The 26,621-nt window shown below is 42.4% G+C and overlaps 1 protein-coding gene across 2 annotated transcripts in view; it reads right to left on the reverse strand.

The window, feature by feature from the left end:
* The window catches only part of TCP11L1 (t-complex 11 like 1), a 73,976-nt gene that overhangs the window by 25,225 nt on the left and 22,130 nt on the right, over nucleotides 1-26,621 (reverse strand). Inside the window, exons 1-5 of one of the 2 annotated variants that reach the window (XM_056526606.1) lie at nucleotides 20,848-20,976; nucleotides 18,683-18,843; nucleotides 17,619-17,751; nucleotides 14,588-14,708; nucleotides 12,864-13,084 (exon numbers count right to left, since the gene is read on the reverse strand). In XM_056526606.1, the coding sequence (XP_056382581.1) occupies nucleotides 12,864-13,084; nucleotides 14,588-14,708; nucleotides 17,619-17,751; nucleotides 18,683-18,843; nucleotides 20,848-20,945 (734 nt within the window). In that variant the 5' untranslated portion in view covers nucleotides 20,946-20,976. Of the gene's footprint in view, nucleotides 1-12,863; nucleotides 13,085-14,587; nucleotides 14,709-17,618; nucleotides 17,752-18,682; nucleotides 18,844-20,847; nucleotides 20,977-26,621 lie in introns of those variants that run through there. The other variant, XM_056526607.1, reaches the window with a different exon arrangement.

Below are 26,621 nucleotides of genomic sequence, written 5' to 3' on the forward strand. Positions count from 1 at the left end.
AACATAGTATTTTTGTAACTAGACTAACTTTACTTCCCCGTCTGACATTCAAAGAACCAAAATCATTTAGTTTTGTTATAACACAAAAAGAACGATAGCATGCACTCACCGCAAGGAATGTGTATAGGCGTCCGGAGCTCCGGGTTCCCTGGGCAACATGAGACAGGTACCGAAGCGCTCAGAGGCCTCTGAGCGCTTTGGTACCTGTCTCATGTTGTCCCAGGACACCAGACCTCCGGAGGCCTAGACACATTCCTTGCGGTGAGTGCATGCTATCGTTCTTTTTGTGTTATTGCTATTTTCTGCAGCTTTATTACATGCACCCCGCAGGTGTCAAGTTTTTCATGGGACCTCAATCTGCATCCACATATGTATCCTTTGTGTTGAAGTGGAAGTTATATAGTTGTGCTCTCCTTTTCATTTCCTTGCTCCATTGCATTAATTTAATTTTGTAAACTGTATCCTTAGTATCTTTTAGGAATGACAGTAGGAAACGGACAAGCAGTATCAAAATTTCATCCACATAGCTTAAAAAATATGTATATTTTTGTCCCTGCAGCTTCTGCGGTGTGTCTCTGAGGAGTAATACAGGAAGTGAGGGTGGACAAGCAGGGCTCTGTGCAGTGAGGGTCTGTGACATGCAACGGCTCACACATAATGATGATTGACCAGCCAGGACTCCTCACAGAGACACACATGCAACAACATACCATTAGCCCCAATAACTTAAATAATAACGTTAGACCCAATAACACAAAAAATCCCATTAGCCCCAATAACTTAAATAATAACGTTAGACCCAATAACTCAAAAAATCCCATTAGCCCCAATAACTTAAATAGTACAATTAGCCCTTTTAACTCAAATAATAACATTAACCCCAATAACTCAGAAAATCCCATTAGTGAGACTATATGTGTAAAACTTAATGGAAATGTAAAGTGTATGTTCACAAATGCCAGAAGCCTAGCAAATAAAATGGGGGAGCTTGAGGCCTTGATACTGGAGGAACATATTGATATAGTTGGGGTCACTGAGACATGGCTGGACTCCTCGCATGACTGGGCTGTTAATCTGCAGGGGTTTACATTGTTTCGCAAGGATAGAATGAACAGAAAAGGTGGTGGAGTCTGTCTGTATGTAAGAAGTGGTATGAAAGTCAGTGTGAACGATGCCATAGTGTGTGATGATTCTGAGGAGGTGGAATCACTGTGGGTAGAATTACAAAAGGAGGGAAATACTGAAAAAATAATATTTGGGGTAATCTACAGACACCCTAATATCACTGAAGAGATAGAAGGTCGGCTTCATAAACAAATAGAGAGGGCCGCCCGGGCAGGTACAGTGGTAATAATGGGAGATTTTAACTATCCAGAAATAGATTGGGGCCGGGGTTGGCTAAAACTACAAAGGGGCGACAATTCCTAAATTTATTGCAGGATAATTTTCTGGGCCAGTTTGTGGAGGACCCAACAAGAAGTGATGCCTTGTTGGATCTGATCATTTCCAACAACGCAGAGCTGGTTGGTAATGTAACTGTGCAGTAAAACCTTGGTAATACAATATAGTTACTTTTGACTTAAAATGTAGAAAACAAAGACAGACGGGGAAGGCAAAAACATATAACTTTAAAAAGGCAAACTTCCCTGGGCTGAGGGCTGCACTACAGGACATAGACTGGGGGAGGTGTTCTCAAATACCAATACAGAAGGTAAATGGGACATCTTTAACCCCTTAAGGACCAGGCCATTTTACACCTTAAGGACCAGAGCATTTTTTGCAAATCTGACCACTGTCACTTTAAACATTAATAACTCTGGGATGCTTTTAGTTATCATTCTGATTCTGAGATTGTTTTTTCGTGACATATTCTACTTTAACTTAGTGGTAAAATTTTATGGTAACTTGCATCCTTTCTTGGTGAAAAATCCCCAAATTTGATGAAAAAAATGAAAATTTTGCATTTTTCTAACTTTGAAGCTCTCTGCTTGTAAGGAAAATGGATATTCAAAATATATTTTTTTTGGTTCACATATGCAATATGTCTACTTTATGATTGTATCATAAAATGTATGAGTTTTTACTTTTGGAAGACATCAGAGGGCTTCAAAGTTCAGCAGCAATTTTGAAATTTTTCACAAAATTTTCAAACTCGCTATTTTTCATGGACCAGTTCAGGTTTGAAGTGGATTTGAAGGGTCTTCATATTAGAAATACCCCATAAAAGACCCCATTATAAAAACTACACCCCCCAAAGTATTCAAAATGACATTCAGTAAGTGTATTAACCCTTTAGGTGTTTCACAGGAATAGCAGCAAAGTGAAGGAGAAAATTCACAATCTTCATTTTTTACACTCGCATGTTCTTGTAGACCCAATTTTTGAATTTTTGCAAGGGGTAAAAAGGAGAAAATTTTTACTTGTATTTGAAACCCAATTTCTCTCGAGTAAGCACATACCTCATATGTCTATGTTAATTGTTCGGCGGGTGCAGTAGAGGGCTCAGAAGGGAAGGAGCGACAAATGGTTTTTGGGGGGCATGTCACCTTTAGGAAGCCCCTATGGTGCCAGGACAGCAAAAAATAAAAAATAAAAACACATGGCATACCATTTTGGAAACTAGACCCCTCGGTAAACATAACAAGGGGTAAAGTGAACCTTAATACCCCACAGGTGATTCACGACTTTTGCATATGTAAAAAAAAATATATATATTTTTTACCTAAAAGGCTTGGATTCCCAAAAATTTTACATTTTTAAAAAGGGTAATAGCAGAAAATACCCCCCAAAATTTGAAGCCCAATTTCTCCCGATACAGAAAACACCCCATATGGGGGTGAAAATTGCTCTGCTGGCGCACTACAGGTCTCAGAAGAGAAGGAGTCACATTTGGCTTTTTGAAAGCAAATTTTGCTCTGGGGGCATGTCGCATTTAGGAAGCTCCTATGGTGCCAGAACAGCAAAAAAAAAACCACATGGCATACTATTTTGGAAACTAGACCCCTCGGGGAACGTAACAAGGGGTAACGTGAACCTTAATACCCTACAGGTGTTTCACGACTTTTGCGTATGTAAAAAAACATTTTTTTTTTACCTAAAATGCTTGATTTCCCAAAATGTTTACATTTTTAAAAAGGGTAATAGCAGAAAATACCCCCCAAAATTTGAAGCCCAATTTCTCCCGATTCAGAAAACCCCCATATGGGGGTGAAAAGTGCTCTGCTGGCGCACTACAGGTCTCAGAAGAGAAGGAGTCACATTTGGCTTTTTGAAAGCAAATTTTGCTCTGGGGGCATGCCGCATTTAGGAAGCCCCTATGGTGCCAGAACAGCAAAAAAAAAACACATGGCATACCATTTTGGAAACTAGACCCCTCGGGGAACGTAACAAGGGGTAATTTGAACCTTAATACCCTACAGGTGTTTCACGACTTTTGCATATGTAAAAAAATATATATTTTTTTTAACCTAAAATGCTTGTTTTCCCAAAAATTTTACATTTTAAAAAAGGGTAATAGCAGAAAATACCCCCCAAAATTTGTAACACAATTTCTCCCGAGTACGGCGATACCCCATATGTGACCCTAAACTGTTGCCTTGAAAGACGACAGGGCTCCAAAGTGAGAGCGCCATGCGCATTTGAGGCCTAAATTAGGGACTTGCATAGGGGTGGACATAGGGGTATTCTATGCCAGTGATTCCCAAACAGGGTGCCTCCAGCTGTTGTAAAACTCCCAGCATGCCTAGACAGTCAACGGCTATCTGGCAATACTGGGAGTAGTTGTTTTGCAACAGCTGGAGGCTCCGTTTTGGAAACAATGGCGTACCAGACGTTTTTCATTTTTATTGGGGAGGGGGGTTGTATAGGGGTATGTGTATATGTAGTGTTTTTTACTTTTTATTTTATTATGTGTTAGTGTAGTGTAGTGTTTTAGGGTACAGTCGCACGGGCGGGGGTTCACAGTAGTTTCTCGCTGGCAGTTTGAGCTGCGGCAGAAAATTTGCCGCAGCTCAAACTTGCAGCCGGATACTTATTGTAATCCTCCGCCCATGTGAGTGTACCCTGTACGTTCACATTGGGGGGGGGGGGGGGGGGGGGGGGGACATCCAGCTGTTGCAAAACTACAACTCCCTGCATGTACGGTCTATCAGTGCATGCTGGGAGTTGTAGTTTTGCAACAGCTGGAGGCACACTGGTTGTGAAACACCGAGTTTGGTAACAAACTCAGTGTTTTGCAACCAGTGTGCCTTCAGCTGTTGCAAAAGCTACAACCCCCAGCATTTACGGACAGTGGAAGGGCATGCTGGGTCTTGTAGTTATGCAACAGCTGGAGGCATACTACTTTGGCTGGGGATGCTGGGGATTGTAGTTATGCAACAGCTGGAGACACACTGGTTTGCTACTTAACTCAGTGTGCCTTCAGCTGTTGCAAAACTACAACTCTCAGCAGTCACAGACAGCCAACGGGCATGCTGGGAGTTGTAGTTATGCGACCACCAGATGCACCACTACAACTCCCAGCATGCACTTTGATTGTTCAAGCTGGGAGTTGTTATACAACAGCTGAAGGTACACTTTTCCATAGAAAAAATGTTCCTCCAGCTGTTGCAAAACTAGAAGTCCCAGCATGCCCATAAGGGAATGCTGGGAGTTGTGGTGGTCTGCCTCCTGCTGTTGCATAACTACAGCTCCCAGCATGCCCTTTTTGCATGCTAGGAGCTGTTGCTAAGCAACAGCAGGAGGCTGTCACTCACCTCCTACTGCTGCTGCTGCTCCACGCAGCGTAGGTCAGTCCCGCCGCCGTCGCTCCTGGGGCCCCGATCCCAACAGAGACGCCGGGGATCGGGGTTCCCAGCACCCGGGGTGCACGTCCCGCTCACGTCCTCCGGAAGAGGGGCGGAGCGGGTTGCGGGAGTGACACCCGCAGCAGGCGCCTTGATTGGTCGGCCGGTAATCCGGCCGACGAATCAGGGCGATTGTGAGGTGGCACCAGTGCCACCTCACCCCTGCTGGCTCTGGCTGTTCGGGGCCGTGTCTGACGGCCCCGATCAGCCAATAATTCTGGGTCACTGGAGACCCGATTGACCCGGAATCCGCCGAAGATCGCTGGACTGAATTGTCCAGCGATCTGCAGCCATCGCCGACATGGGGGGTCATCATGACCCCCCTGAGCGATATGCCCCGATGCCTGCTGAACGATTTCAGCAGGCATCGGGCACCGGCTCCGCTCCAGATGGTTGCGGGGGGGCGGTAAAACACATGACGTTCTCATACGTCATGTGTCCTTAAGGACTCGGAAATGGAGACGTATGAGAACGTCATGTGTCCTTAAGGGGTTAAATCCACTCTAAATAACTATACAGCTAAATATATACCAAAGGGGAACAAATATAAACGATTAAACATAATCCTACATGGCTGACAAATGATGTTAAAAGAGCAATAAACAACAACAACAAAAAATAGCCTTCAAAAAATACAAATCTGATGGGTCAGCTATAACATTTAAACAGTACAAGGAGCTTAATAAAATCTGTAAAAATTTAATAAAAACAGCAAAAATTCAAAACGAGAGACAGGTGGCCAAAGAAAGCAAAACTAATCCTAAATATTTTTTTAGATATATAAATACAAAAAAACCAAGGACAGAGCATGTAGGACCCCTTAATAATGATAATGGGGAGGTTGTCACAGGCGATCAAGAGAAGGCGGAGCTACTGAATGGGTTCTTTAGTTCTGTACATACTATGGAAGAAGGAGCTGACATTGGACAGGTCGGTGCTGGTAACACATCATGTAATGTACGGAACTGGCTTAATGTAGAGATGGTACAAGGTAAGTTAAGTAATATAAATGTAAGCAAATCCCCAGGGCCGGATGGACTACACCCAAGAGTTCTTAGAGAGGTAAGTTCAGTAATATCTGTACCCTTGTTCATGATATTTAGAGATTCACTGGTGTCTGGTATTGTGCCAAGGGACTGGCACAAGGCGAATGTGGTGACAATCTTCAAGAAGGGCTCTAGGTCTTCGCCAGGAAACTATAGACCGGTAAGTTTAACGTGCATTGTGGGTAAATTGTTTGAAGGACTTATAAGGGATTACATACAGGAATACATAGGGGATAATTGTATTATAAGTGATAGCCAGCATGGGTTTACTAAGGATAGAAGTTGTCAAACCAATCTAATTTGCTTTTATGAAGAGGTGAGTAGAAGCCTTGACAGAGGAATGGCTGTGGATATAGTGTTTCTGGATTTTGCTAAAGCATTTGATACTGTCCCTCATAGACGTCTGACAGGTAAGTTAAGGTCCTTGGGTTTGGAAATTTTAGTTTGTAACTGGATTGAACACTGGCTCATGGATCGTACCCAGAGAGTGGTGGTCAATGATTCGTACTCTGATTGGTCCCCGGTTATTAGTGGTGTACCCCAAGGTTCAGTACTGGGCCCGCTGTTGTTTAATTTATTCATCAATGATATAGAGGATGGTATTAACAGCTCTGTTTCTATCTTTGCAGATGACACCAAGCTTTGTAGCACGGTACAGTCTATAGAGGATGTGCATAAGTTACAAGATGACTTGGATGGACTAAGTGTCTGGGCATCCACTTGACAAATGAGGTTCAATGTGGATAAATGTAAAGTTATGCATCTGGGTACTAATAACCTGCATGCGTCGTATGTCTTAGGGGGGATTAAACTGGCAGAGTCACTGGTAGAGAAGGATCTGGGTGTACTTGTAGATCACAGACTACAGAATAGCATGCAATGTCAGGCTGCTGCTTCCAAGGCCGACAGGATATTGTCATGTATCAAAAGAGGCATGGACTCAAGGGACAGGGACATAATACTCCCCCTTTATAAAGCATTGGTACGGCCTCACCTGGAATATGCTGTTCAGTTTTGGTCGCCTGTTCATAAAAGGGACACTGCGGAGTTGGAAAGGGTGCAGAGACGCGCGACTAAACTAATATGGGGCATGGAACATTTTAGCTATGAGGAGCGATTAAAGGAGTTACAATTGTTTAGTCTTGAGAAGAGACGTTTAAGGGGCGATATGATAAACGTATATAAGTATATAAATGGCCAATACAAAAAATATGGAGAAAAACTGTTCCAGGTTAAACCCCCCCCCAAAAGGATGAGGGGGCACTCCCTCTGTCTGGAGAAGAAAAGGTTTAGTCTAAAGGGGCGACACGCCTTCTTTACCGTGAGGACTGTGAATTTATGGAACGGTCTACCTCAGGAACTGGTCACAGCAGGAACAATTAATAGCTTTAAAACAGGGTTAGATACATTCCTGGAACAAAATAACATTAATGCTTATGCAGAATTATAAAACAACATCCCTTCCCCTTAACCCCTTACACCCCTACCCTTCAATTCCCTGGTTGAACTTGATGGACGCATGTCTTTTTTCAACCATACTAACTATTAGGGGTGTGAATCGCCAATAATTTGGCGATTCGATTCGAATCGCGATACCAGGGTGGCAATTCGATATATCGCAATATATTGCGATACTATCATGTTGGCGATATATCACGATATATCGCGATATTCCCTATTAAAAGCTTGGGAAAACTTATTCGAGCTGAGAAAGAACAAGATCCCGCGAGAGTTGTCCTTTGAGTGCGTACGTTCTCCTTCCTGTTTGTTCTGAGTCTGTAGTCTCGCGGTAGCAGCCTGCGAGTGGGACAGAGCTGATAACAGGTACACTGCCAACTAGTGGTCAGGAGTTTAAGTGTTATAAAAAAAATAAGACAGACAAATAGGACTGTGACTCAGTGAGTGAAATACAGTAAATGTTAATTATAATAATTTATTAAAAAAATCGATTCTCAGAATTTTAAAATCGATTCAGTATCGCGGAACAAAAAATCGCGATAATCGCGATAATCGATTTTTTCTTACATCCCTACTAACTATGTAACATTTTTTCACCCAAAAATATACACATTTTTTAACCGTGTATATTACAAATATAAATATAATGGTATTATCTACATTATATAAAAAGTTTTTGGTGAAGACAGGTACACTTTAACAGAAAAGATGGGTCTCCTCGGGATAAGTGTGGTCTTCTCATGTACCTTTGGAAGCGCATAAAAAGTGGAAGTTACAGGGGCAGGATTGCACAGGACTTTATACTCTTCTTCAGTGATTTGCCTACTAATTGGCATCTAAGAGTAAAGACTGAAGTTCACTTAAACACCACATAGAACTGAATACATCTTTCGATCATCCAGCAATCTATTCATCATAGTAACATAGTCATCCTTGGACATGATGATCACGTTCCCTTTCTTAGGACCCTTTCACACTGCCAGTATGCCCCATCAAATACGGCCATCAAACTCCCTTTTTTTTGCAGTTTGACGGATGTAATTTTGACGGGTCATAACGGCCAATAACGGGTCTCGATGGACCCCATTATGGTCAATGGGTTTTGTCAGGTGCAGTTATTTTCAGAGAGGATAGCCGGAGAAAAAGATGGTGCAAGCACTATTTTTTCTCCGGCTATTCTTGATCCTAAAATAACAGGCTTCACACTACCGGAGACAATCGACAGTGTGAATGTAGCCTTATCTGGCTTTATCTCAATCTCTGTGTTTTGTTCTACTGACCTTAAAGCCTCCCCATATATGATAGGATCTAAGGTTTAGACTCTTTATTAGACCAAATCTTAGATAGATCTTGGGTAACTAACTGCACAAAATTATTAATGATATCATACTGAGAAAAGGGAGGTTTTTTTTTTACTTCTTGTTCTTCAGGACAAGAAAGGGTCCATCTGGTCCACCCAGTCTCCCTAGGGTCTCCAAAGCTACAACGTCTCTTTGTCTAATAGCGTGATCACTTCTAGAAAAAACTGTATGATACTTATGTAATGATAGCTTCTTTGAAAATAAATTGATATCTTTCACCCAATTAAATAAATCAAAAGGAGTAATCGGAGAAAAGGATAAACCCTCGGACAGAACCTTTACTTGAGAGGCATTGAGTTCAAACTCAGAGAGGTTGATGATTTGTAACTTGTCTTCACCGACTGTGTTGACAGGCTGAGTATGAAGTCAAACTTGTCTCCTCAGTCCTAAAAAAGTATTGGGAGTAGGAGGGCCATCCAAAAGGTTGTGTTAGCATGTAACCCGGCGTAATCACCTGCAGAGGTCCAGGTAGATATACACCTAGCTGAGTATACAAGAAGATTTACGCAGTCTATAGTACCTCTTAGGACCTGTCTTGCGCTTGGTACTTAGTCGAGAGAAGCTACTTTCACTGTCTGTCTCTGAAGTTTCCAGATCAGACAGACCAGGACAGGGTGCTTTTCTAGGTTGGGTTGTCTCTTTTTGTTCATTTAAGTTGTAAATACGACATCTCGAAACCTGTGCTATCCCTTATAAATTTCCTATGTTTACGTTTCTCAGTTCCTTCTTACGAGGGTCTAGATTTCTTTGTAAATTGGTTACTAGGCTAATTATTTCAGCTGAAGAAGCAAATGCTTTTATATTTGGCGTAAGCACTGGGAAAAGTTGTGCTACTATAAAGTCTTTACAGAGTCTTCTGCTGGTAGTATATTGCAGCAATAATCCTAATGTATACCTCTGACAGAAGGCTTTTACATGACGTGAACAGAGGTTTATCCTGACAAAGCTTTAAGGACCAGGGCATTTTTTTGCAAATCTGACCACTGTCCACTGTCACTGTCTGCATCATAAAGTTGGCTTTTTTGAATAAAAAAATTTAATTTTTCATTTCCACGGACCACTGTTCAAAAATATCTATCAGACGTGGTCACTGCACCCATTGTTACATTCCGTGAGGGGTGTAGCTTCCAAAATGTGTGTGTGTGAGTGTGTGTGTGTGGGGGGGGGGGGGTCCACTGTTCTGGCAGCATGGGGGCTTTGTAAATGCACATGGCCTTCAATTCCAGCCAAATTCTTTCTCCAAAAGCCCAATACCGCTCCTTCTCTTCTGAGCCCTGTAGTGCGCCCGCAGAGCACTTTACATCGACATATGGGGCATTTCCTTACTCAGAAGAAATGGTGTTACAAAATTTGGGGGGCTTTTTTCCTATTGCCCTCTTGTGAAAAAATAATTGGGGTAACACCAGCACTTTAGTGACATTTTTTTTCCATTTTCACGTCCAACTTTAACAAACATTCGTCAAACACCTGTGGGGTGTTAAGACTCACTGTACCCCTTGTTACGTTCCTTGAGGGGTGTAGTCTACAAAATGGGGTCACATGGGTGTTTTTGTTTTGCGTTAGAACCGCTGTAACTCTCAGCCACCCCTGTGCAAATCACCAATTTAGGCATCAAATGTACATGGCGCACTCTGACTCCTGAGCCCTGTTGTTCGCCCGCAGAGTACTTTACGTCCACATATGGGGTATTTCCGTATTTAGGAGAAATTGTGTTACAAATTTTGGGGGTCTTTTTTTTTCCTTTTACCTCTTGTGAAAATCTAAAGTATGGGGCAACACCAGCAGGTTAGTGCAAAAAAATTAAAATAAACAAACATTCTACACTAACATGTTGGTGTAGACCTCAACTTTACCTTTTCATAAGGGGTAAAAGGAGAAAAGGCCCCTCCAAAATTTGTAACACAATTTCTCCCGAGTACAGAAATGCCCCATATGTTGCCTTGAAATACGACAGGGCTCTGAAGTGAGAGTGTGCCATGAGTATTTGAGGCCTAAGTTAGGGATTTTCAAAGGGACGGACCCGGATGCAAGAATTACACTTACTTCCGCCACCAGAAATACCCTATGGCAATGTTTCCCAAACAGAGTGCCTCCAGCTGTTGCAAAACTCCCAGTATGCCTGGACAATCAATGGCTGTCCAGCTATACTGGGAGTTGTTATTTTGCAACAGCTGGAGGCTCCGATTTGGAAACACTGCCGTACGAAATGTTATTAATGGGGGGATGGGGGGGGGGTTGTGTGTATGTAGTGTTTTACTCTTTATTTTGTGGTGTCTATTGGGGTGTTTTTAGAGTACATTCAGATGGGCAAGTGTTCACAGCGAGTTTCCCGCTGCGAGATGAACTGTAGCGGAAAATTTGCCGCAGCTGAAACTTGAAGAGGGAAACTCACTGTAAACCCCCGCCCGTGTGAAGTACCCTGTACATTTACATGGGGAGGAGGGCCAACCTCCAGCCGTTGTAAAACTACAACACCCAGCATGCACTGACACGGTGCATGCTAAGACTTGTAGTTATGCAACAGCTGGAGGCACATTGGTTGCGAAACACTGAGTGTTCCTCCAGCTGTTTGAAAACTACAACTCCCAGCATGTACGGTCTGTCAGTTGTAGTTTTCAGTAGTTTGTAGTTTTCAAACAGCTGGAGGCACACTGAATTAGGTAACAACCCTAACCCAGTGTTTCGCAACCAGTGTGCTTTCAGCTGTTGCAAAACTAAAACTCCCAGCATGCACTGATAGCCGAAGGGCATGCTGGGGGTTGTAGCTATGCAACAGCTGGAGGCACAGCTACAACTCCCAGCATGACCTTTGGCTGTGAATGCTGGGAGTTGTAGTTTAGCAACATAAGGAGGCCCACAGTTTACAGAAATCACTGCATGGTGGCAATCAGCTGTCCAAGACAGCTGATGTCACCTAGACGAAGCACTAGAATGGGTATGGGGGGGGGGGGGTTATAGGGGTCTTTGTGAGCTTGTGTGAGGTTTTATTTCACATAGAGCTTACACAGCTTTGAGCTTTGGAGGAGATCGAAGCTGCGAAAGGCATTTTTTTCAACTGCCTTTGCTGTGATTGATCAATCCCAGCAATTGGGGCGGGGCCAGCCACGGGGGGGGGGCCCCGTGGCCGATGTCTGTGAAGAACAGTTGTCTGACAGCTGATATCCCTTCTCTGTCACAGTTTGTTTACATGCGGTGACAGTTTAGCTTCAGGACGAGCCGGCTCTTCCTAATGCGGCAAGTACCTGCTGATTAGGACAAGCCGGCTCATCCTTGGTCGGCAACCAGTTAACAGGGCAAACCCAAGATAGAGGAAACCTCTCTATGGCATCTGGGTTCCCCAATGGGGTTTTTTAACTTAACTCCATTGCGACATAGCTGTGATGTTTAGCTCAACAATATTGTCTACTTGGGGCTACTAAAATAAGAAGTTACTTTTAGTCTCATTTCTGATAATGCCAGACTGTTGTACCCTTCTTGCTGCAGGGTAGCACATTATGTAGGTAATGTAAGAATATTATGTGGGGTGGCTGGAAGCACTGCTTTGCAGGAAAAAGCTCACCAGAAGTGATTTTTTTAAATGCGAACAATTATCTATGTGTTTTATTCAAATAAATCCAATTGTACATCCAAAATCTGTCTAAAAGGTTCATTTGGGACACAAACATCTACCATATATCAGCCCTTGTGACTGATGATAAGCTGAGGACTGAGCTTGTTCCTTTACTACTCTCTTGGTGTGAGAGTATCCCAGTTAACCCCCTTATTTTTGTTGTGAGCTGCACAAACTATCTTTTTTCTGCAATAAATAAATCTACCCGGATGCATACCTTTTTCTGGAGGGTCTGCTGTTTTGTCCTATGGCTTCTACTCTTACCTTTGCCCAAACACATACTACAGGCATCTTTTAGATAGAATAGTGCTAAAAGTCCCCACTAAACTCTGAACACTTCACTATATGACCTATATTGGGGACTGTCATCTTGCACTATTCAGACACATGGAAGTTTTCTTCAAAGTAATAGGTATTTTTTTTATAGGGTGCATGATCAGCAGGCACTACAGACCTACCTGTTTTTGTAGATATTAAGATTAAACACACATTTTCACCATATGGGTTTTTATTACTGCATCTATTAAAATGGGCATTCATTTACCTGAACAAGGGTACTGGCTCCTTAATATCCCGTAGATTCCTGACCTCTTTATCTCTGGCTGGTGCACACAGGGTTCCCATCATTCCTATGGTAAAGTTAGCTAGTTTAGAGATGTCCAGGGCTCCATTTTCTGCTTCCTGTTTGATGAGCTCCAAGTCCAAGACTTCATTGATCTGATCCTTTAGCCGTGTATGACCAGGTAACAGGAAAGACAGGAGGGCCTATAAAGACAAAGTACATTCTTGGCAAAGAGTTGCTTTCTTAAAGTATTGAATATGGGCAGTAGCGAATCACATCTCCTAACCTAATCTGTGCTGTATATGATGAAGAAAGAATGGGAGGGAGGACATAAAAACAAAAATCCCAGAAGACCTTTAAAGAGGTTTTCCAGGACTTTTCATTGATGGCCTAGCCTCAGGAAAGACCCTCAATGTTGAGTGATGGGGGTTCTGACCAGTCCAAATCAGCTATTTGCCAGAACTGCTGCGCCTGCGTACACAGACTGAGCCGAGCTGGAAGCAGACAGACATTTTGCAGTGGCTGTCCTGGATTATAGCAAAGGGACCGGAGCTGCAGTAACCCAGCATGGCTACTACACAGTGTATGGAGCAGTCTTCTTCCAACTCCGTTCACTGTGTATGCAGAGGCTACTGCTGTCCTGATATCCAGAACCCCACTGATCAGATATTGATGGCCTATCCTGAGGATAGAACATCAATTAAAATAAAATAAAAGTCCCGGAAAACCTCTTTAAGGATCACATGCAGCAGAATGGATTTATTTCAGCTGCAAGTAAATGGATTTCTGCAGGTTTTATTCAGATGATTAGGACAGTAGCAGGTATTCCTGTAACAACATCTGCTCTGTGTTAATCTAACCTTATAACATTGATAAACCTTTGTGCTATTAATCATTACCCGTAAGCAGGGGCCATGTAATGTAGAGGCATCAGGGATTTTTTGTCTGGTAACATTACTAAAAAAAAACAAATTGTGAGAATTAAATGCAGCACTCACTCAATGCAATTATATGCAGACAGAAGGCTAAGACAGCAGCTGTTTTGTGTGACCTTACATAGTGCTGGGCGGTATACCGGTTCATACCGAATACCACTGTGTTTTTTCTTTACGATATGAATTTTTTCACATACCGCAATACCGTTTCCATAGCAACCAACTCCAATGCGTGATGGCGTAGAGAAACGTCCGGCCGCACAGAGTCTCTGGGAAGTGTAGTCCGAGCCGCACTGAACTGACTGTGAGGAGCTGGGAGGGGACTACAACTCCCGGCAGGCACATGAATTTCGGGCAGGCGCGGGAAACTCTAGCAGAACTGCGGAGACATGGAGGAGAGTTACCGGGCGGCCTGACCGAGATCCCAGGTACCATGGTGGAGACCCCCCTGTCCACCTGACATTATACTGAGGACCAAATGTGACCCCCCCCGTGAAACCGCCATAATTTAGAAAAATACAGTGAGATACATTTTTGGTCATACCGCCAAGCACTAACCTCACAATTCCTCAGGCCTCCACTTAAGAAGCAGGAGATCACGCTCAATGAACAGTGACTTCTGCTCACTGTCCATAGCCTCTGTTTAATGGCACTCTTTGGAAATAAAGTGCAGTGAATTGGAGCAAGGCGAGTGCTGCATTTTACTTTCACAATCTTGAATTGACTATGGATGTATTACACACCAAGCACTGCCAGGAACATTCCTATTACCTCTTTAATTTCTCCCAGTAGTATAATGGCATGATCATAAACTGGTGGGTCTTCGCTAAACTGAGTTTCCAGACAATCCCAGAATGCTTTATGTACAATGTCCCGTACTGTTCTTTCTAGGCTGCAAGAAAAAACTATGTATTAAAAAAAAAAAATAAATGTTTGAACAATAAATATAAAGACATCCTATGAGTGCAAAGAGACATCGCTGAAGGGATCCCCCTGCTCAGGACAACTCTATAAACTAGAGTGGCTCTTGCTCTTTCAGACCTGGCCCATTTATGTATTACATGTGGATAGCTGGCATAAACTGGACCTGCAGATGGTCCAAATGCAATTTAATGAGTTGTCATGGTGAGAAGGCCTCTTCAGGGATCGCTCAACCTGCCATCCAATAAAGATCTAGGACAAGAAATGCGCAAAGACATCATCTAGCCTGGCTAGAGTCAGGTATCACAATTCCTGTGTGATTGTTGCAGCATATTTAAAGGAAACCTGTCACCAGTTTTAGTCTGTCCAAACCAGGGCAGCATAAAACTGGTGATGGCATTTTTTTTTAATCCAAGTACGGGACACTCTTCCCAGCATTGTATAGGGAGAGATGTGCCACTCAAATCGTCCGAGTGCTGCCCCGAGGACTACTTCCCTGGGTCACGGCTGCATTTTTACACTAGGATTACTTTGAGACCCCTCAGAGCAGTGGTGTCCAAACTGCGGCCCTCCAGATGTTGCAGAGCTACAATTCCCAGCATGCCCGGACAGCCAACGGCTGTCCGGGCATGCTGGGAGTTGTAGTTTTGCAACATTTGGAGGGCCGCAGTTTGGACACCACTGCCTTAGAGTCTCAGACTGAATCATACTGTCCTGAACTGGCAATGCCCGCACCGGTTTTATGCTCCTGCGGTCTGGGCAGCATGGAATTATATGTAGATTCCCTGTAATCACACCCCAATAAAAATAAAAGGGTCCCCTTCATTTTTATTGGTGCAAGGATATTAGGAGTGTTTTAAGAAATTTTTAGCTAAACTCACATGGACATGCCTGTCATGCAGCATTTATCAGACTGGAGAGTTTACCTAGCCCAGGCATTGCAAAGGTAGTAAGTAGAGTTGAGCAAACTTACAGTACATTGGCTCATAGAGAACCTCACAGCTCGGCTGTTGATTACTTTAGTCTGCGTAAATTAGTTCAGCTTTCCAAGGGCTCCAGTTGCCTGGAAAAGGTGGATACAGACCTAGGAGACCTAAGACTGTCATCCTAGACTTTTCCAGGCAACCAGAGCCCTTGGAAAGCTGAACTAATTTATGTAGATTAAAGTAATCAACAGCCGAGCTGTGCGGTTCGCTACGAGCCAATTTACTGTAAGTTCGCTCAACTCTAGTATTAAATGGGCACTGTCCGATACAAAAACTTTTGATATGTTGTAAAACATGCAAAACCAATAGGTTTTGCAATTGTTTTCATTAGAAAATGTTCAGTATTTCATACAGAAAAAGCCAGGCAAACAACCCCCCCCCCCCTGCCTGCTTGGACACATACTAGTCCTGCTGTGTCCATGTGTCATGGACACACTTCCTTGATTGACAGCTGTGAGTGCAGAGCTCACAACTGGAGGAAAAATCCTCCCACTGTCAGCTTGTGTCCCGTTACTGTCAGTGAGGACAAGCTGGGAGCTGTAGTTTTGCTAATGCTAGGGGAGATGTGAGCAGACAGCATACTGTGGGAGGGGGCGGAGACCTGCACAGTGAAGCCACGCCCCATCCATTTGCGAGGAATTCAGACTAGTGAGCTAAATTAAAAGTGTAATAAAATAAATAAATAAAGGAGCTAGACACATAAAAATTAGATGTACATGGTCAGGATTAGGTACTGAGTGATATATTTAAAAAAAAATTTTTTGTTGGATATGATGGGTACGCTTTAAGCTTTTGCTAAAGCTACAGAACCTAATTTTACAACCTGAGTTGAACTTCATGCATCATGTCAGTCCTGATTGTTCTTAACTATTAGTATATCATTAAAAAGAGTTTGACTGTACGCAGAAACTTCTAATTCTGCACATAACCAACACTGTAATGTTTAAGGTAGATCAGAGATCTGCGACCTGTACCACTCTATCTCCACCAGAATTAGTTGCATAAGCAGTGCTTTCTTTTTGAGAAGCACATTTCCTTGCTAGGATGAGAACAAAAGACATCTTCATTACTGACAGACAATACAATTTATGATGCGGTACTGTGCCCTCCTGCCTGGCACTAGCACAGCACCAGGACGTCCGCTATTTACAGTTATATATTTGTCCTTATTGTCCACGTGAATCCAGCCTTTGGCTTGCTAACAGGAAAGATTGATGTTCCTGGGTTTTGAAAGGGACATGTACTGTACTGAAAAAGGCAATCACTATCTTTAATGTTCTGCCTCATCCGACTCATTTCAATGTAATAAAAGGAAGGTAGCAGACATGCTGTTATGGTTTACAGTACAGAGAAACAAGGACATTTGCCGGTGTGCCATGTAGTAAGTATTTCCTTCTTTGGTCTTTTAAGATTACTAGAATGTTTTTCTAAAAATGGGGGGAAAAAAATTAAATATATATATATATATAAATAAATATAAAAAGACCTACAGGGGCTGCCAACCAACCTTTAAGTGGTGAATGTACAGCAATATGGTGAGCCAGGAGTCTGTGAATGCTGGATGGCAATCTAAGTGTATGAATGTTGAGGTAAAACCGTGAATTAACATGACCACATAAAAACCTTTATGCGTCTGCATGGGGGAAAATGTTGGTCATAAATCACCTATGACTTTGATCTTTATAGGAAAGCCATGACATCAAGCTACTCATAATTTCACTGCAAGCAAAAGTTGGTATGGTGCTCTATCATAACAACTAGATTTTACTTTTTTGCATATAGCCCAAGAGCTTGAAGTTACAATGTCCAAATCTCAGAAGATGTTTTGTAGTTGGCAAAATTAATATTTTGTGTAGAAATCCACCTCCACAAAATATGATGACATCACATCTTACCTTCCCTGAGGCAACTCCATAGGTTTGATCTTAAAATCTCTATCGATCACAATCTCATGGGCCAAAGCCATGTTGGTGACCCCTTTAGCTGCATCCATGAGTTCGTCCACTGACACAAAGCGAGGCGGGCTGGCTGTAAGACATACAAGGAAGTCAATCTATGTGCCTGGCTGACATTCTGCTGCTTGGCATACAAAACAATAGGACAATTATAAGGACCTTTTTTAGTGACATAGGTTACGTGTCATTTTCTGGTTTGTTTGTAATGTCATCTCCCTCATTCAAAAACAATAAAGATAGGTACTTTAACCAAAGTTATATGTAACATTGTAATGGTAAATAAGTATATTAGTTCATAAGTGCCCTTCAAAGTGCAGTTTGCGGCAAAAGACCAAAAAACAGTGCTGCACTCATGCAGTCAACCATGTAACTTTGACTAGCAAGTAATGCATTCATCGCCCTCAAAGGGGAATCTATCATCACTTTTATCCTGCCTGAAGCACAAGTCATCAAGGTGGTCCCTGGCAGCTTCTCCCTGCACCACCACCCTATATTAACAGATCTCTTCCTATACCCAAACAGGGAGAAATCTATGAAGGCCAGAAGTGCAGCTGGAAGCCATTGGGGTTGGACCTGATGACTCATGGTTTGGGTAGAATGAAAGCGATGACAGGTTCCCTTTAAAGAGTAGAATGTAATGTGTTATAAATACTTGCATTCTCCATAACAAGTAACAATTCTGGAGTATTCTCTTAAAACAGTGTGTTGTCTTCTTCCTTAGCTATTCATACATTTCCAAGAGTAAAAGAGGAGGAATTCTCATGACTCTTACTAACTAGGTGTGGCCCACACAGTGTGACACATATCAGACTGTATGGGGACAAGGGGAATGGGAACATCCAGCTGTAAACCTCTTTATATATTTCCACGCTCCAGAATGTTTTCATAGGGCAGACAAGTATTTACCAAATATGTCAGGAGAACAAGAGTAGATAAGTCCTCTTTAGCTTAAACTGTTTTTAGTATATACTGATCTCCCCATTTGTAAGAAAAGTAACTCTTACCCTGTGGAGTGTTCCCTCTGTGTGGACTTGGGGTACCCTGCCGGATTCTCTTCCGCAATGACTCCTCCGAGACATCTACACTGTTGCTGGTTCCAGCTGTGCTTGGTTCTTCTGATGATTCTTCTGCAGGCTGCGATTTATCATGTTCAAAAGGCATGATCCTGTAGTTCCAAGCACAATGTGGGGCTTAAGTACAAAGCCAAATGACTCAAATACATATTTGGCAGTATAAATACAAAATACATTTCAATGCTAATCACCTAGATTTTTCTTTACTGATTAGAAAAAGATACAGAAACACATTATTTTATTTTCTAATCAGTTCCTATCTTTTGATTGCAATTAGTGTTCTTTTTTTAATAATTTTTTTAATTTTTTGTGCATTATCTTGTCTGAACTTTTTTGAACCTGTACCATTTACATGAATGGAAAACATTACTGGACACTATTGTAACCTTTACATAGGTAAATTCACAGGGAGGCTAAGGCTAAGCTATAAGCTTGCATTGAAGGGGCGGGGCGTGATGTCACAAGGGGGCTGGGCTATGACGTCACAAGCTCCCGACACTGGCTCCAGTTTGTTCCAAATGCTGAGCGGCGGAGTACCCCTTTAAGGCCTAGTGGACAAAGTGAAAACTGCAAGATTTCAGGATTATTTTAAAAATATAGATAGTAAAATACGAAACACAAAGGAAGTAGTAGCACAACTTTAAAGTTGCTCAGGTGCCGGGTGCAAGCCAGTATAGGCTCTGGTCAGGAGTCGTGAAGTAGATATCCAAAAAATAAGTAAATCCAACAATGTAGTGAAAAGCGGTTTGTGAAGTTTAATCACCCAAAGTCTTGCGACGTTTCGGCCGCCCAATTACAGCCTTTCTCAAGCATCAGAATGCCTGAGAAAGGCTGTAATTGGGCGGCCGAAATGTCGCAAGACTTCGGGTGAATAAACTTCACAAACCGTTTTTCACTACATTGGTGCGCTGCTGGATTTACTTATTTTTTAGATAGTTATAAATAGCATCACCAAAAACGCTTAAAAAAAATAGGTTTAACATAAAAGATTCACCCAATATCTATCCGTGTACCTGTGTAAATGGAACACTATGCACTGACAGCAAACGCGTATAGTGGGGAAGACAAACACAAAGAATATTAGACATTTAAAGAATTTTATAAACAGGTAACTTCATTATATGATCTATATAAAACTAAACATAGATTATAATTAATTTTCTCTAATCAAAGTTATCTTTATTAAAAACTTTTTAGGAAGAATATTATAATCTATAAACGTTGCCCAAATCTTTTGAATATGAATGTATTAGGAAAGGATATCTGGGCATGCTGGGAGTTGTAGTTTTGCAACAGCTGGAGGCACACTGGTTGGGGAAACAGTGTTGTACTGTATACTCCCCCGCTACAGTCCATCACAGCTCTGCACTACAGGGGATGAGGAGTCAGGGCAGCGAAAATCTCTCCATTCACCCCATCCTGCCCCTCTTTCCATTCACCCCCCTGCACCCATTAACCCCATCCTGCCCCTCATTCCATTAACCCCCCGTCACACGGAGCAAAATCCTCCAGCATTTCCAGAGCAGTAACAGATGGGTGCTGCGTGCTATATTGCGGGGGTCCCCAGCGGCGGGCGATCAGACATCTTATCCCCTATCCTTTGGATTGGGGATAAGATGTCTACGTGTGGAGTACCCCTTTAACTTTCTGGCACCAGTTGATAAAAAAAAAAAAAAAAAGTTTTCCACCGGAGTACCCCTTTAAAACTAGGGAACTTTATTAACATTATTGAATTTTCTTGTAAGGCTAGGTTCACACCATGTTTTGCGTTCTGTTTCATTACCTTTAATTTAGCTTTTTTTTTAAAAATAGGAATACTGTAAGTCAATGGAAAACGCATTATGCTGCATTGCATTGCTTTTTAGTGTCCATTAAGGGGAGGGCTGGAAAAATCCCACCTAGGTAGGTTGCTCTATAGAGCTGAAAGACAAATAGCCCCTCACCCCTTAAGAATATAGGTTTTAGGGAATTCAGTTATATGCTTTTAGGTGCAAAATTATCAAAAAGGGGGAGATTTATCAGAGCAGCTGAAAATGAAGAGCCGAGCAGTTGTTCCAGCGCCTCGCTGTTATGCTGCGGGAATAGACGTGACTCACACTGAGGCTTTACTGTATATATATCTACTCCAATAGGCCTCGGATATATACAGGAGATTCACCAAGACCTGTGTAGGAAAAGGTGACCAGTTGCCCATAGCAACCAATCAGATCGCTTCTTTTATTTTTCAGAGACCTTTTCGAAAGTGAAAGCAACAATCTGATTGGTTGCTATGGGCAACTGGTCAACTTTTCCTCTGCACAAGCTCTGATGAATCTCCCCCCCCATACTGTGTATATGTGTAATATATATATATATACATATATATATATATATATATATATATATATATATATATATATATACACACACACACAGCATGACTTCATTTATCATTGTCTGATGGATGTTCAGTCAGGGTAGTTAATTTGTATAAACCAGTATGAGGAATAATACTTCTTAATGGTCCATTCACACATACAGTATCCTGCACATATTTAAAGGGGTACTCCGGTGCTTACACATCTTTTCCCCTATCCAAAGGATAGGGGATAAGATGCCTGATCGAGGGAGTCCCGTCGCTGGGGACCCCCGGGATCATGCACGCGGCACCCCGTTTATAATCAGTCCCCGGAGCGTGTTCACTCCGGGACTGATTACCGGCGACCGCAGGGCCGGCGGCGTGTGACGTCACGCCTCCACCCCCGTGTGACGTCACGCTCCGCCCCTCAATGCAAGCCGACGGGAGGGGGCGTGATAGCTATCACGCCCCCTCCCGTAGGCCAGCATTGAGGGGCGGAGCGTGATGTCACACGGGGGTGGAGGCGTGACGTCACACGCCGCCTGCGCTGCGGTTGACCATAATCAGACCCGGAGCTAACACGCTCCGGGCACCGATTACAAACGGGGTGCCGCGTGCATGATCCCGGGGGTCCCCAGCAGCGGGACTCCCGCGATCAGGCATCTTATCCCCTACAGGATCTGCTGCATGTTTTCTGCAGCTGATTTTCCTACCCATTGAAGGTAATGTGTAGTAAAAATCAACTGCACAAAATATGCAACAGATTCTATACATGTGAACATACCCTTAGGGTACAATTACAGGATCTGCTGCATATTTTTTGCAGCCGATTTTGTTACCCATTAACTTCAATGGGTAGCAAAATCAGAAGCAGAAAATATGCAGCAGATCCTGTACATGTGAACGTACACTAACAGTGTGTTAGGGACCAATTACTCCTCATTTTTGCCCATACCTTCCCAGTAATGCCAGCTTCACACTACAGAGACTACTCTGCTGCACCAGAAATTCCGCAGCATGAAGCCGGCATAAAGGTCAGCATCCTGTCAAAAAGACATTCTGATGTATACCTTGGTGTACTCCTGGAAGACCCATTCTTTTTCGTGGACTGAACATTGTCTACTAGTGACTATGTTCAGTCCATTTCCCAACGCTGGTTTGTGTACTGGAAAAGACAGCATGGTCTACTGTTTTGGGAAAGGGACTGAACGTAGTCACTAGTAGACAATGTTCGGCCCATTGGACAGAAAGGTTCAATAAAACATTAAAAAGATAATATGGCCGCTGATTTTTCAGAGGCCTTTTAAAAATGAAAGAAGCTATATAGTTGGTTGCTATGGGCAACTGCACCACTTTCTCTTCACAGGTTTTGATAAAACTCCCCAATAGTATGGGTGAACTAGATTAAAATGAGATGTAACCTACTCAGCTCTGTGCAGCCATTCAGGAGATACAAGAAGTAGGGGTTATCCAGGAAAAAACCTTTTTTTATATATATCAACTGGCTCCAGAAAGTTAAACAGATTTGTAAATTACTTCTATTAAAAAATCTTCATCCTTTCAGTACTTATGAGCTTCTGAAGTTAAGATTGTTCTTTTCTGTCTAAGTGCTCTCTGATGACACGTGTCTCGGGAACCGCCCAGTTTAGAAGCAAATCCCCATAGCAAACCTCTTCTAAACTGGGCGGTTCCCGAGACACGTGTCATCAGAGAGCACTTAGACAGAAAAGAACAACCTCTACTTCAGAAGCTCATAAGTACTGAAAGGATTAAGATTTTTTAATAGAAGTAATTTACAAATCTGTCTAACTTTCTGCAGCCAGTTGATGTATAAAAAAAAGTTTTTTCCTGGATAACCCCTTTAAGGTCTGTTGCTAATATGCTAATGTCGTCCTTTGCGCAATGGAGATGGGACTCAGCATACAGAGCTTTCCTGCCTCCGTACCTTCTTCTCTCATGCCCGCCCGCCTCAAATCTTAATGGAGGACCCTTTATCCATGTGAGTGCACTGTGGGCGGGTATATGGGAGCTGGAGGGATGGAGGCAGGGAAGATCTGTATATCGGCTCCTGCCTTAATTGCGCAAAGGACAGCATTAGCATATTAGCAACGGACCCTAATAGTGTATTTTCTAACTGGCGGCACCGATCGGAGTAAGTTAGATCTCATTTTAATTCAAATTACCTACACTTTAGCTCTATGTACTGGGTATAGTGCGGCTGAACCAGCTGTCAGTTTCCCTTTAAGCTCAACAGGCCTGCTGGGATCATGTTGACATACCGGACTGCTGGCGTATGCAGACAATGTGTCCCATCTGCTTAACATTAACCCCTGTATGCCCTGGGCATCTGGGACTTGGCGCAGGTATGTCCTGGCTTTTTCCAAACCCCGTCACTAACTGTGCAGTGATCAGGCTGGGATAGCTGTTACTTTCCCTGCCAACCAGTAAAGTATCCCTTCACCCCCTACAGGAGAACCTGTCTGAACCTCTGAAACTATCATTCATTGTAGTGTCAATCACCACTTCAGGCCTTAAATGCACATGATGCTCTCTCAAAGCTGAGCCCTGTTACACCCTGTTGTTTCAAAAATGGTGACACATGTGGGGTGTTTCCATTGGCACCATGGGGGCTTTGTAAATGCAACATAGCCCCCAACTTCCATTCCAACCAAACCTGCTCTTCAAAAGCCCCAATGTTGCTTCTTCCGTCCTGAGCACTGCCGTGCAAGCACTTTACAGCCACAAATGGAGCAATTGGTTTACAAATTTTGTGGGGCTCTCTCTACTTATACCCCTTGTGAGAATTAAAAACTTGGGGTTACACCAGCACATTAGTATCAAAATTGTTATTTTTATTTTATTTTATAGGGATCGACCGATATCGTTTTTTTAGGGCCAATACCGATACTTTGTGGAAGTTAGGGCCGATAACTTATACCGATATTCCGGCTGTCCGGGCATGATGGGAGTTGTAGTTTCGCAACAGCTGGAGGCAACTTGGTTGGGAAACACTGCTATATGCAATGGCCGGACTATTCCTAGCATCAGGGATGTGGAATTCCTATTGCCCGACGCCCGGGACAAGCAGTTCCAGGCACTGGGCAGGTACATTTTTCTGGCCCTTAGCCCAGCTTCGGGCAAGCAGGGCCGGACCTGACAAGCATGGTGGCGCTCAGCAGTCTGTTTGGAGCAGGCTCCCGACTCTTGCCCGCTTCGTACTCTGCAGCTCCCAGTGGTTCTCAGTAGCCGGGGACCGCCGCTAATAGCCAGCATGCGGCGATCACTGTGGCTGGCTTTTAACCTTAAGATCGCCGCTGTCAAAGTTGACAGCGGCGTCTAAAAGGACATGTGAATGCTCCCCCCCACACACCCCAGGCGATCCAATATAGAGGTAGCCAGAGGTCATTGATAGAGCCTGACTGGACTAGGCTCTATCAATGGATCACAGAGCACACATATCAATGGAGTTCAATAGAACTCTATTGATCTGTATGAGGAATCTAATGATTCCTCCTAAAAGTCTAATAAAGTGTAAAAAAAAAAAAAAAAGTTTTAATAAAAGTTTCAAAGATGCACATTAACCCCATCCATGTTAAAAGTTCAAATCACCCCCTTTTCCTATATAAAACCATGTAAACTTAATAATATTTAGTTTTGTATCGCTGCGTGCGTAACTGTACAAACTATTAAAATATAACATTATGTATCCCATACAGTAAATGACGTAAATGTAAAAAAAAATAAAAAATACCAAGCCACAGAATTGCAATTTTTATAATATCCCAGAAAAAAAAAGTTAAAAAGCGAATAAAAAGTCAGATCCATACCAAAACGTTACCGATACAAAAAACAGATTATGGTGCAAAAAATGAGCCCTCATACAGCCTGGTATGCAAACATTTTTTTTTTCTTTAAAGCTACAGGGGTCAAAAAATGGCAATTAAAAAAATTCTAAAAAGTTCTGCATTTTTTTTTAAATTAGTAAAACATGATGTAAACTATACAAATCTGGTATTGCTGTTATCAGGCCGGCCTAAAGTATCAAAACAACATGTTACCTCAACCACAAAGGTAAATGGTGTAGAAAAGAAAACCACCAAATTTGCTAAATAATTTTTTACTCTTTTAATTTCACTTCACAGATATATATATATATATATATATTATACATATACTATGTTAGAATATGTTATTGAAAAATTAAAAGGTATCATTATAGTAAATAGTTATGGCTATTAATAGGGCGAGGGGGGGGAAAATGAGAGCGTAAAAGTGAAAATTGGCCCGGACAAGTGGATCGTCATGAGGGACAAGTAGATTTTGTTCCGTTTTAGTTTTTTATTACATTTCCACACCCCTGTAGTATGTTCTAGATATATATCAGTGGACATCATGAAGCTCCTGTTATGTTTGTTCTGGAGGATGACAGGAACCTTGTGTAACAGAATTAATGTCTATTGTATGTATGACACAGCAAGGGAGGGCTCAGATTTATACCGGTTTGATATAGAAGACTTTAATGTGATGAGTACAATTTCATGAACATCATTATCTGAACTTTTTATTCACCGAAAACAAAGACACATAGGGGGGGACATTTCTCAAAACTTGTGCAGAATAGAAGTTGTCCAGTTGCCTTTAGCAACCAATCAGATTGCTTCTTTCATTTTTGAAAAGGCCTCTGGAAAATGAAAGAAGCGATCTGATTGGTTGCTATGGGCAACTCAGAAACATTTCCTCTGGACAGGTCTCCCTCATAGAGAAGCTGACTTCTAAAGACATATTCCTGCCCTAAAAACCTTGTATGATATTGAATATTGTATAATAAATTAACTACAGCTCACCCCCTCCTTCACAGATTCTTACCTGGGGTACAAGGGTCTGTTGCCTGAGGGGTGCATAAGCCCCCTTTTGGGATCCTTGGATGCATTTACAAAAACATCTACAAAACTGCCTAGTGGTCCTTTATTATTTATATTTTAATTTTTTTATTTATTATTATTTATTAATTTTTTATTACATAAATGTCTTTTATATTCCAATAAACTAATATATTTTGGTACCTCTGCATTTGTGCATTTTTGGAAGTTTTATGGGAACATTCCCTTCCCTCATCCCCCCTCATTTTATAATTTTTTTTTTATTTATTTCATTCTTCACTTTTTTTTTCCCCCTTTCATACTTTTTCTACTTTTCTTCTCTTTTCACGTTCATTTTTCTACTAGAATTAACTATTCTTGTAACAGCCTCATCATTCAATACTCGGCATTTATCTTACCTGATCACACCCACACCAGGTCCTTAAAGGGGGTACTCTGCCCCTAGACATCTTATCCCCTATCCAAAGGATAGGGGATAAGATGTCTGATCGTGGGGGTCCCTCAGCTGGGACCCCTGCAATCTCTGTGCAGCACCCGTCGTTCATTTAGAACACTGGGTGCCGGATGCGGGGGTCGTGATGTTATGGCCACACCCCCAAATGACATCACGTCATGCCCCCTCTAAGCAAGTCTATGGGAGGGGGCGTGACTA

The sequence above is a fragment of the Hyla sarda genome, chromosome 6 (assembly GCF_029499605.1).
Source record: "Hyla sarda isolate aHylSar1 chromosome 6, aHylSar1.hap1, whole genome shotgun sequence".
NCBI classification, from domain to species: Eukaryota; Metazoa; Chordata; class Amphibia; order Anura; family Hylidae; genus Hyla; species Hyla sarda.